Source organism: Vidua macroura, chromosome 1 (genome assembly GCF_024509145.1).
Source record: "Vidua macroura isolate BioBank_ID:100142 chromosome 1, ASM2450914v1, whole genome shotgun sequence".
NCBI lineage: Eukaryota > Metazoa > Chordata > Aves > Passeriformes > Viduidae > Vidua > Vidua macroura.
Genome location: NC_071571.1, coordinates 151,926,058 through 151,938,391, shown reverse-complemented (window position 1 = coordinate 151,938,391; position 12,334 = coordinate 151,926,058). Strand labels below are relative to the sequence as shown.

At 46.0% G+C, this 12,334-nt stretch overlaps 1 protein-coding gene across 4 annotated transcripts in view; it reads right to left on the bottom strand.

Annotated features, from left to right (window-relative positions):
* ADGRB1 (adhesion G protein-coupled receptor B1) overlaps positions 1 to 12,334 on the bottom strand; it is a 140,317-nt gene that overhangs the window by 56,678 nt on the left and 71,305 nt on the right. For 2 of the 4 annotated variants that reach the window (XM_053981688.1, XM_053981695.1), the window contains exons 13-15: positions 10,930 to 11,033; positions 9,702 to 9,797; positions 3,437 to 3,539 (exon numbers count right to left, since the gene is read on the bottom strand). In XM_053981688.1, the coding sequence (XP_053837663.1) occupies positions 3,437 to 3,539; positions 9,702 to 9,797; positions 10,930 to 11,033 (303 nt within the window). The remainder of the gene's footprint in view (positions 1 to 3,436; positions 3,540 to 9,701; positions 9,798 to 10,929; positions 11,034 to 12,334) is intronic. The other 2 variants (XM_053981704.1, XM_053981714.1) reach the window with 1 other exon arrangement.

Below are 12,334 nucleotides of genomic sequence, written 5' to 3'. Positions count from 1 at the left end.
ACTGGGGAAAGAACTGGCAAATGCATTATGAAGAACAATCCTGGGGTGCCAGGGAGATGGACTGGAAAGCTGACAAGCTCGTCTTTGTTTTAACTCAGCAAGGCCAAATCTTTCACTGGTGCAAATTGGTGCCGCTCTGTTTCACTCAGCCAGTTTTCCCCCCATCTGGGGCCTGAAAACTGTGAATCAATGTACTTGAGAAGAAAGTGATGGGAAGAAACTCCAGTGGCTCCTGAGGAGAAGGGAGAGCAAATAGATCTTAAAAGTGACTACGGATGGAAAAAAAAAAAAGCTTCAGGCATTTGGGGGAGGGGGAGGTTTATAATCAAGAATTTCTTTTCTTTGAGTTATATGGGGAAATGTGGACTTGGCTTTACGGTCAATGAACCTTTCTCTTTTTTCTCTTTTTTTCAAACCACCAGCATCTTTCAAGCCAGAGCTCTCATGCACAGAGTGGCTTTTATCATGATTTTATCGGATTGCTCTCGATTCATCCACTGGCACCACCCGACGTTATCAGAGGCTGTGAATAAAAGCAAGACCGTGTGTTCTCTGAGATAGGAACTGTCTTTTTTTGTTCCAGATTTGCATTTGACACCAAATCCCTCCGTATTCTGTTTAAAAGTGGATTTGGGATGTCAGTTCAGTATAAATAACACAGCTCAATATGATAATGTCCAGTAATTTTCACATTTTACAAGAATCCTAAAAAAAGATGGTTCCTATTCATCAGCTTACAAACCCTATTTGAAACAGCTATAAACAGAGGATGCTTTCTGGAATGGATTTTAAGAGATTGCTATTTTATAACCCTTTTATTTTTTTGACTGGCATCAGGTACAACACTGCTCACATTGCCTTTTTGTTTCAAACTAACACAGTTCTTCCTTGTAACGGGAAGAGAAAAGCTTTGCTTTACAATTTTACACCACAATTTTACAAACATTTGGGTTTGGTTTTTTTGTGTGTTTTGTTTTTTTTTTTTTTTTTTTTTTTTTTGTTTTTGTTTTTTTTTTTTTTTTTTTTTTTTCCAATGAGTAGCTTTGACAGAAAGGGCAGAAGAGGGGAGGGGAAGACAAGAGAAATATGCACATCTCAGCTGGACCAGGATGAACTCATCGCCTCAAATGAACTTGGCCAACTGATAGGCAGGCAAATATTTGCTTCTGCAACCTCTGCTGCATGTTTTCCCTTCCTTGTGGGGAAAACCAAACATCCCCATGAAGGGCTAAGCACAGGGATATGATGTCCCAAGATCCAGCAGAGCCTGTCAGTCTGTCAAGGCCATTAGCCCTTGTTTTCTTTTAAGAAGAGAAATCTGTTCCCTTCCAGCACAAGCCTCGGAGACATGGCCTCTTCCTGCAGCATCCCTTTCTTTTGTATCCCTGGATTGCTGACTGTAATTTTTTTTTAGCCTTTTCCCAGGCCTTTCATCTTCAAAAAGCTTAGCAAATCCAGGCGTGGAATCTCGCCTTTGAGGTTACACGGATGGAAATCCAGGGAGAATTTGACATTTCCAGGGAAGCCGATACAGAAATGTCCTGGAGAAGCCACAATTATAAATCACCAACATTTTAAGGCACTCTATTATCGATAATTGAATGTGAATAAAATCTTAATTTACACTCCTTCGTCTCTCCTCTGCATAGTTTTCTTTCTCTGTTGCCTGCCAGAGACTGTTTACTAGATGGCTGAGAGGAAATCCAAGAATAACCTTTCTATTTCTGGGGTTTCATGCATATGGATGTGTAAAGATCTAATCTGCCTCCTGCCATTGCTGCCAGGAGCTTCGAATCCCCACCAACAGCTCCAACAGTGAACTCCCAGAGTCACAGGACAAAAAATCCACCAGGGAGAACCTGGGTTCATAACTCTGCTCTGGAGGAGGTGAGAGAGGAGGAACACATCCAGCTCCTGTCCTGAGGTGAAGAAGAACCACCAAAGAGGAAGTCCAGCTGTGGTTTGTCCTGTTGAGCATCCCTCAGTGCTTCATCCCATGGAAAGAAGCTCCCAGCACACGTTTGGTGTGGCATAAAACACAACCAAGGAAAGCAGGGGCTTGGCTCTCCCTCTCTCCACCTCTTGCCAACCACGTTGGCAATGGAAGACAACTCTGCTTTGGGAAGGGAGCTTCTGAAGGGCACTTTGTAGCAGGAGAAGAGCTGGATCCTTGTTTCCACACTTCTCTGCACACACAGGGCTCCAGCAGCTGGAAAGCTTTTCCTAGAACAACCTAACCCTAAACCAAAGGGCCTTCCATAGAAATGAGTCCCTGATTCACGAAATCCTTCAGCTTCTTTGCAGGAATCATAAAATGGGTTGAGTTTTGGGAGGGACCTTAAAAACCATCTCATTCCAAACCCTTTCCATGGGCAGGAAGATTTTCTCTTTGCTCAAAGTTCTGTCCAACCTTGCCTTGAACACTTCCAGTGTTGGAGCACACACAGTTTTTCTGGGCAACCTGTTCCAGTGCCTCACCACCCTCACAGGAAAGATTTTATTCCTGATATGCTTCTAACAGTGACACCATGCTCATGCTGCCAAAGCAGGGGCTCAAAAAAACCAGCTGGTCACTGGTTTCTGTTAAGCAATAACTAATTTTTTACTTCTGATTGTGATTTTGGCAGCAGTAAGAGTGGAGGAGGCGTCTTGACTCACGTTTTTTAGCTCAACAGAGTTATGATGGTCAGAGCATTCTGGAAGAGGGGGAAATTTACAAGAGGAAAATACTAATGGTGAGCAGTGATTTGTCATGCCAGACGTCAACAGGGAACCTGAAAGTGCTTGAGCTGGAAAAAAGTCATGGAGGCAAGACACACCTCTCCAGCTGGATCTGTGGGAAGAGAGCAACCAGTGCTCATGGCTTGGAAAACCACGCTGGGTCTTGCCTGAACTGCTGGAGTCACTCTGAGATCTGCTCCGAGTCCCTCGAGGCCCTGCAGTGCTCACGGTACATCTGGCAATGCTTCCCATCCCCAAAAAAGGTTGGACAGTTTTGTGCCTGTGTTCATTAACATCTGCCAAGTACTTTCAGCTCAGAGTATAAAAACTGCCAGAGAAATAAATGTAAAGCTGAGAGGTTGTTTGTTTGGGTTTTTTTTTAAAGCCTTTTCTCAATCTGTCTTTGTAATTTTTTTGAAAATAAAATGGTTAAAGCCTCGCAAATCACCACGCTTCTTCACCATGCCATGTGCCAGCTACTCTAGGCAGATATTCAAAAATATCACATTGGTTTTAATCAAAGCCCTGAGGATGCTGACAAATTATCAAAGAGAGAGCGAGAGAGAAAATTGAAATCTGCCATTTAGCCGTGTCTTTGACATGTCGCTAATTAACAGATGGAGGAAAAATGAGGAAGTGCTGCCTGAATGGATCATTTCAGTGCTAAATCAGGGGGAAAGCAAACAAATAAACAAAGCCCCAGTGGATCCCTTACCTTATTCCGGGTCTGGGTCTGTCCGATGAGGATGAGAGCATTGGAGGAAATGATGGAGAGGCAGAAGTTGATGAGGATGACGGAGCGCTCCGAGCGGATGTACCTGCAGTGAGAGAAGAGGGGAGGGAGACCCACCCTGTCACAGCCTGCCCTGGGTGACCTCTGGAAAGCAGCAATCCAGGCCAGGCTCTACAGAATTGCCAATTTCCTGAAGATTTTATATTCTAGACAGACAAGAACAGGTGGGAAGGGAGGGGGAGAAGATGTCTCCATCACCCCCATCAATGCTGGAGTTAGGAGCCAACAAACGAGGGGCCAGCCTAGTCTGAGCCCCTCCTAAAACAGTAGAGTGCTGCAAATCTTCTTCAGCTCTGCCTACTTGAAACGGGGGCTTGAAAAGGAGCTTGAAAGAAAACAAACAGGCAACACACGGAAAAGATTCCCAACCAAGAGCCACAGGCATGCTGGCGATGGAAGCAGATTACAAACACATGCACCTTGACAACAAAGTGTGTGTGATTCAGCATTCCACTTCCTTCAGCCTAACAACCCCTCCTGGGGTGAGAAGCATTGAGAAGCATTTCTGGCTCTTATATATATATATATATTTTTTTTTTTTTTTTTTTTTTTTTTTTTGTACCTCTTCTCTCAAAACTAGGGCAAATACGTAACTGCAGCTGTGGGTTTGGGACATCAGGGACAGCAGTTAGGGAGCTGTTGCCTTCAGCACCTTGCAGGAGCCAGCTATTTGTCATTTCTGATTTGCAGCACAGCACCAGGCTCGCTGCCGAGGTAAGTGCACCACAATTAATTCAAACCACTAGCTAGGGAGGGAAATTTCTTTGAAGGCACTTTTATGTACCCGATAAAACGAAAGGGGAACTGCAAAGGTGCAAGTCCTCAAGGACTGACTCAAGATCTGACCACACCAATGTTCACACACGTGAATTATCTCAAAGATGCTGCAAGTGCCTTGCCTGAATGCCAGATGAGTGAAGAGGAGATGCTGATGCTTATATAAATTAGAAACAGATGTATTAATCAACCAGCTCATCCCTGGAGGCTAATGCAGGATTATTTCCTATATTCCAGCACATCAACTATTTATGTTGGGAATTTAATTTCATTAATTAATTTTAGCAAGAGTTGAGTTGGTCGTGCCTTGGCAGCGGAGTTTTTAGTTTCTGATGAGGAAGGCAGGATGGGTTTACTGCATGTGTGTTTTCTGCCAAGGGTAAATCTGTGCTTTAGACCTAATGAAGGCTGTAAAACTTTGATTTTTTTAACTTCCCCTTGAGCAGTACCTTCAGACAAACATGTATGGTGAAGATATGTTTTCCTGGATGCAAAAAAAAAAAAAAAAAAAAAAAAAAGGTAGCATGAACTCCTACTTAATCTGTTGGAAATCTGGTTTAGAGGAAGTTCTCCCTGAAACACTCCCAGCCCCAGAACAGGTCGCAAAATGAAGGAACCCTCCACAAACTGGGGTGACAGGCTGCAAAATGAGCTTCTGGTTCCTTCCACAGCCAAGATGAGCCCAAATTTCCTGATTTCACTGGGCTCCATACAATGCTGGGCATCACCTGGACCCTGCTCCATTTGTGACTGGAGGGTACTGAGACCTTTGAATGCTTTGATTGTGTGAAGTAAAACTCAAGTCTCCAGTCAGTAGCTGCTATGGGGCAGAAACAGATTTGGATTCTGTCCTGGTGGGAAGGAGATGTAATAAATCAGTGTAGCAACACTAGGATCCCACTGCTATTAGCACAAACTTCTGAAGTCTCCACTGGTCAGAAAAAGGTAAGAAATGAGTTCATAAATCTGCATTTTAATGTAAGGGGAGATAATCCAGCTGTCAAAAGACTTTTTCACCCCTAAACCCCCTTAAACTAACTCTCCTTTTTCCCTGCTTCCTTTCACACCCTGAGAATTTATCTTGTTCTCCAGATCCCTGAACCTCCAAAGAACAAGATGTGGGTTGGCAATGAGAAGAATCAGAATAATTTAGGTTGGGAAAAAAAAAAAAAAAAGCCTTCTCAAGTTGCCAGTCCAATCCTATGCCCAAAAAAGACTGATTTTGAAGTCAGATCAGGTTTCTCAGGGTCTCGTCTGATTGAGATTTGAAAATCACCAGGAACAGAAACGCCACCACCTCTCTTGGCTGACTTATTACAGCACTAAACTGCTTAACTTAACTGCTCTCCTGGTGAAGGATTATTTTGCTTTAGATCCAGCTGGGTCTTTTCCTGCTGCAGCTGGTGCCTCTAGACCTTTCCCTGCCTACCTCTGCAAGTTGTTTGGCTTCTCCATGACTGCTCTTTAACAGCCTCCTCTTCCCCAAGTTGCTTCCCTTTGCCTCCTTTGACATTGATCAGCTCCCTCAGCATCCACTGGACTTGCTGGGATGTGCTGATATCTCTGCTATTGGGGGGGATCCAATACTGGGCACCTTTTCCAGCTGTGGCCTCAGGAGTGTCAAACATCATTCAGTTTGTTAAAGAAGACATTAAACAATGTTGGCCACTCTTACCAACCCTGACCAGTTCTTGATTAGGCCTTAAACCTTTGACCACTACCCTCAAATCCTGCAGGAATTTCATCCAGATATAAAGCCACCAATCCAGTGCATAATTCCATGACCTGGATACAAAAATGCATTTGGAGACTGTGTTAATGGCCTTGGTAATGTCAAAATCCACACCAGCTGCTTCTCCCCACTGTCCATGTAAGCAGTCACCTCATCCCAAAAGGAAAACAGGGCAGCCAGGCACAACCTGTCCTCCATAAATCCTCACTGTCTATTCCCAATCTCTTCCCTGTCCATCATTTTGCCTGGAAATAACCTTTAGAGCTACTTGCTCTTTAATCATCCCAGGGGCTGTGTAGGCTGACCGGTCAGTTGTTCTTTGGATCCTCCTCCTTGCCCTTTTTAAACATTTGCCTTCTTCCAGCCTTCAGGAAGCTCCCCAGGTGACAGAGAGTGGCTCGACAGTCACACCAAACACCTCCCTCAATGCATGCCATGGATCTGCAAACACCCAGAGAACTTAAACAGTCCTTGTCTCTCTTTTCCTTGGCAGTGGGGAGCATTTTCTCCCCTGGATTCTGCCTCTGTGGAGGAATTTGGGTGCCTGGGAGCCAGCCTTGCCAGCAGAACATGGCAAAAGGCACTGGGTCCCTTCACCTTTTCAACTTCCTTATCCACTAGGCTGCTTGTCCCACTCAACACCATTTCCTAGGAAATCCTTTGGGGCTGATGAACCTCCAGAACCCGTTCTTGATGCCTTTCACATCCCTGGCCAGTTTCAAACGCAGCTGAGCTCTGACCATTCTAATTCAATCCTGCATTCCTGGGCAATTCTTCCAGAGTCCTCCTTGGTAGCCTGACCTGGATTCCAAACATTTCCTTGTTAAGTTTCTGTTCAGTCAGAATGCTAAGACCTCCCGCCACGCTTGTTTTTTCCTTCCGTTTCCTCTTCTCCAGCACAGGATGCTCCACGGAAAGAAATCACCATTCCTCTCCAGACCCTCTGGCCAAAGAAGTCAGGAATTTGCATCAGAGGGAGAACAAAACCCATAGAACTTGATGGGTTTTGCCCAAAAACACATCTGCAGCAAAGAGAGAGCTACTCCAGGGTGCTGCCTTGCTACCCCTCTACTGATACATTGATTCTGTCTACGTATCAAAATATGCTGTACTCAGCCACAAAACTGGGGAAAACTCACTGCTAATTTGGGGAACTTCTGCTTCAGCCTGTGTCCTACAATCACTGAATATCCTGAGTTGGAAGGGACCCACAAGGATCAGCAAGTCCAACTCCTGGCCCTGCACAATCCCACCCCGTGTCTGAGTGTGTGTCCAAACACTCCTTGAGCTCTGGCATATTTGGTGCTGTGACCATTCCCAGGAGAGCCTGTTTAGTGCTAAACCACCCTCTGAATTAAGAAATATTTCCTGATACCCAACCCAACCCTCCTGACACAGCTCCAGCCATGCCCTCAGGTCCTGTCACTGGTCACCAGTGAGGCTCCCCACAGGCTGCAGGAAGCCCTGCACCAGCTGAGACAGATGGGAAAGGTGGGAAAAGCCCACAGTCTGTTTCTCTGCCCCCATTAGACTCCTCTCCTCTCCACAAACACTGAGTCACCGCTGCTTTCTCACCGTGTGTACACACATCCCTCTCCACACAGCCACTTACTCATCCCTGCCACCTCCCACCAGGGCCAGGAGTGCCTCAGCATCCCCAGCACAGGCAGAGCTCCTGGGTTTAAAGCAAGAGAGCTCATTGACAGCCACTCAATCAATCCTCAGGAGTGAGAAAAGCCAGGGCTGTTCTCTTGCAGTGATGCAGCACTCACCCAGCTGCTGCCAGGGACAGAGCTCTGCCCTGCCCCACACGCTGGATGGGCTGGTGGAGGAGCTGCTCGATAGCAGGGATCGATCCCCGTGCTATGGAAAGGTCACTGACTCCAGAGGCTGTTGAGCTGCAGTGAGTTCAGGGATGGAAAACACATCGAGGCACTCCTGAAATGCCAGTGTGTCAAGGAGCTGCTTGAAAAGAGGTGTCATTTCGCCTGTTCTGACCCCTGAGTGGTTGGGTTTTCCCCCCAGTTTTTCATTTCCACGCCAGTTTTCAATCTTTTCTCGCAATTCCCCCTCTTTTCCAACAGGGGTGGTGGAGCACGTGGCCCACACACAGATTGTGCCTCCAGCTGTGACCCAGGACAGTCAGTGCAGAGATGGAACAAGGTCACTCCACTTCTGTGGCCCACTGTGTCACTGACCCCTCTGTCGAGCCTGCTAATAAGACCAGAGATGCACCATCTGCAGCAGGGATTTTTGTAGCCATCTGTCTACTGGGGACTGGAGTGAGGCCACCAACAGGCCACCAACAGCCGTCGAACAGAAACAACTTCCAGTTTCCAACGGGGCCGTGCCAAGTTGGCCGTGTCTGAAGTGATCACTTGCCTCAAAAAGCTCGTGCCATTCATGGCAGTGGCTGAGTAGGTGCCACCACGGAGCAGCCTTTATTTGGAGGTTTTGAATGGGGAGTGGAGGGGAAATTCATTTCCTCCCTGATATGTAGCCCAAAGCTGGGATCACCTCCCTGTTACTCTGCCCCTCTTTTCTTCACCGTGTTCCTCTCCCTTTTTCTCACCCCCCCACCACTTTTCTTTTCTGGTTCCCATATACACAAACAAACCCTAGCTGGGCAAAATTCTGGGAAAGCTTCCAGATTGTCAGCCTCAGCGAGCTTATTCATCAGAAGTGTTTCATACTCAAGCTGGGTCTATGGATGCATGCTCCAGATGCCTTTGTCCAGAGTTCTGAATGGGAAATTTTCCGGCCAAAGCTCCACGAAACAGCTGAGCTCTGGTGAGTGCTCTCCACACAAGATCAGACAGCCAGGACAAGAGGAGTTTTCTCTCCAGCATGGTGGAAAAGAACCACTTTGATGCTGCTCCTGTGTTTTAGAGACAATAATACTGCTGATTCCATTTCTAAGCACTCCTCCAGCTGCTGTCTACCAGAATATACAACATTTAGGGCAAAACAAAGTGGGAGCCAGGAGATAATGTTGAATACAAAGTTCCTGAGACCATTAATAGGAAAGCACATTCACGTCCAGCAGCTATGCCTAAAATAAAAAGGACACACAGAGCGCTCAGGGCTCAGCCACAGGAATGCTGTGAAGTTTGGAAAACATGAAAACATGATCTACAGAGAAGAAATGGAACAAACTCAGCGCACCAAAGAGAAATTCTAGAGATCACTTTATCATGCTTTACAAATATTTACACAGAGAGACTCAGGATAGAGAGCCCTTTAATCAAGATATAGCTGGTCTCAGGATCACTTGGAAATGCATGTCCATCCTTGGCTAGCTCAGAAATACCCATTCAAGCCTCCCTTAAACGTGTCCTCCCATTCCTGCTGATCGTTTTGGGCATAGGCATAAGGCAAAGAGTGGAATGAGAAATTAAACAGAACATATTTGAAACAGGTCAGGCAATTTACTGTCTTCAATAACAGTAAATATTGGAGGGGCGGGGGGAGCACAGTCCTGGAAAAAAATACATCATGTTATTCCAAATGACTCTGGCATGCTCCAAACTGATTCAGCCTCATGTCTGAGCCTGGGCTTCAGATCCTGACCCTGTTTCTGATAGGAAAGAGAGGGTGAGGCTCGAACACTTGCTCTTTAATCTTCTATCCTAACTTTCCACTTGATCCTGACACCAGTGACCCCAGTAAGTCACCTACCGGCGCTGCTCAGTGCCGCCCAGCCTGAGGAAAAGCAGGAGAGGACAAGGACTTGAGCACATCCAATGATACCCCAGGCACGGAAAAACCTGAGTTCTAGATAAACGTTATCATGATCAGTCTTCAGCTGCCAAAATTAACCAGCCACTATGCACTGTCACAGTATCAACAGAAAAAAAAGATGCATTTTTGCTCAGTGTTTACTCTCTTGTTTCTTTCCTCTATCAAAGTGCAGAAAAAGTTATCTCAGTTCAATCTCTAAGTGGAATTTACCCTTTCCTTCCTGCTGAGAAGAAGCACTGCACAAAATAAGAGCCTCACACTGATCCCTTCTCCCAAAAGGATCACCAATAATACCCAACTGTACTCCCTGCAGCCACTCCATTTGGGTTTCACAGACATTCACCTGGTTCTGATTTGTCTTTGCTTGGCCTCGAGCCATGAAGGTCTCAGCGTGTTTGCCATGGATTTAGGAGAGACGTGGATCCCGTAGGATAAACTCAGACCTTGTTGAAGGCATTACAGGGAGAAAATCCCTTGCACACCTCGGGTCCTCCAGCTTAGAGTCACCAGAATGTATCTAACAGGGGCACGGGCCAATTGTTCATCAAAGCTTTGGTTCAAAACCCCTTCAGCCTCCATAAATGGCACAATTTTAGTTTCCACCCGACCTGTGTACAGGAGCTGTCAGCAATGGGATGTACTGAGGGAATCCCATATGCATCTGAAGCTGAAGGCAAAAAGTAGCTAAAAGGTTGGGGAGTTATTTAGATGATTTAAGGCTTAACATCCTTAAGCTCCTGAAAAGTTCTGTCAGTTCTTCAGGCCAGATGTTTTCATGGCAGATCACAGAGGTTTGGATGTTCCCAAAGAATTACCTTGCAGCAGCATCTGCCTGCCAAGAGGCCATGCGTGTCCACCTCGCCTCTGACAAGGTTTCCTGGGGTACACAAAGGCATCAAAACCAGCACGAGGCTTTTGGAAATGGAACAATGTCCCTACATGAGGGCATGGCACTAATTTCACTCTGCTAATTTCTCTGGCACTGAAAGGAGAGAATAATGCCAGCTAAGCCACCAGGATGACTTTCTGCAGGGCCCACTCATTCCCAAACAGTTCCTCCTCAAGCACCAGACACCCAAAACCACAGAGCAAACATTCCAGGATCCATGTAGGTCAAAAGACAGTTACTTTCCCCAAAAACAAGAGAAGAGAATGAAAGCCATACCTCCAAACAGAGACATAAATGATAATCAACAGCAAAAGTGTCAGCGAGGATACTCCACAGCCTACAATTAATGTGACAGAAGGGACCAGCACCTTTTCCATGTTCTGAAAGAGAGAAAGTGAGACATTAAAAAATAAGTTCAGCCAGTTCTACCATGAAAATTCCATGGCAAGAACTTCCCTGTTTGTTGGTGTGTCCACTCAGCTGACCTTCACATCACACTGTGCATACAAACAAGCAGGGAAGGAGATCAGGATCTGTTTCTCCTTGACCCAGACTTTTTTTTTTTTGTTGTTGTTTTGGACCTGATTCTGCCCCCACAAACCAGTGTCAAGCCTGGGTAACAATTTTGACATCCATGGAAGGCAGGCATGTGAAAGGTGTTATGAGAGGAGGATCAGGCTCTTCATATCCAGTGTGAAAGTGGGAAGATAATTAATGAAGCAATAACAGAACAATTACAAACGAGCTCTTCTGGGACAGCGGTGATGAAGAGTGGAGGATGAAAAGAAGGTGAAAATTTTCCACCAACCACAAACATTCATCTGGAAAAGGATGAAATGAAGCAAGGGAAGGAAAAACAAGATGTGTATCCTCCCCAGGGATCCACCATCCATCAATTCACTGCTCCTACACCATTACACAAGGCATTTTTCTCATAGAAGGGGATCACTCAGGATGGAAAACCTGGTGTGGAATGGTTCTTTTTTTCTGGCTGAATACAAAAGAACATCAGCTCTTGCAATATCAAGAGCACACACACACTGTAACCTCTCTAATGGAGCTCTCTGCATCCTGTAACTACCCAACATCTGCCACACTGATATCACTGAACTCGCCCTGTCCTCAGCTCAGAGCGAGGAGCTCAATCCCACTTGGCTTTCTCTGCTGCAGGCATTTTTTTTTCCCCTGCACGTTCCTTATTTCCACATCAGTGATCTCTGCTGGCAGGAAGGCAGAGAGAGGCAGAGCCCCACACAGAAAAGACACCCAAGAACCCCTTTTTTAGGGCTGAACCATTTGCAGAGGACAGGGAGCCCAGTCAAGGCTGTCATTAGATTGGCACAGCACCAGCACCTCGCACTTCACTCATGGAGATGGGATGGTTTCTGACACAGCAAGGGCTTAGCACAGGAGATAAAATAAAAAAAGGAAAGTAAATTATGCATGATTTTGGGAATGAAACAGGCAGTCCTCTAAGGACTTGACTACATTGGTTTTTTTTGCAGGCATGAGGCTGCTCAGCCTGAACCTCCAGTCAGAGGGATGCCATGGAGCTGAGGCTACAGCAGCTCTGTTCCAGGCTACTGAGCCTTCTGTGAAGCGAAACACATCAGGCAGGGCTCAGTGCTAGGTTTAAATGGAGCCTGGCCAGCTCAGCACATGGCCAAACCAAACCTATGCC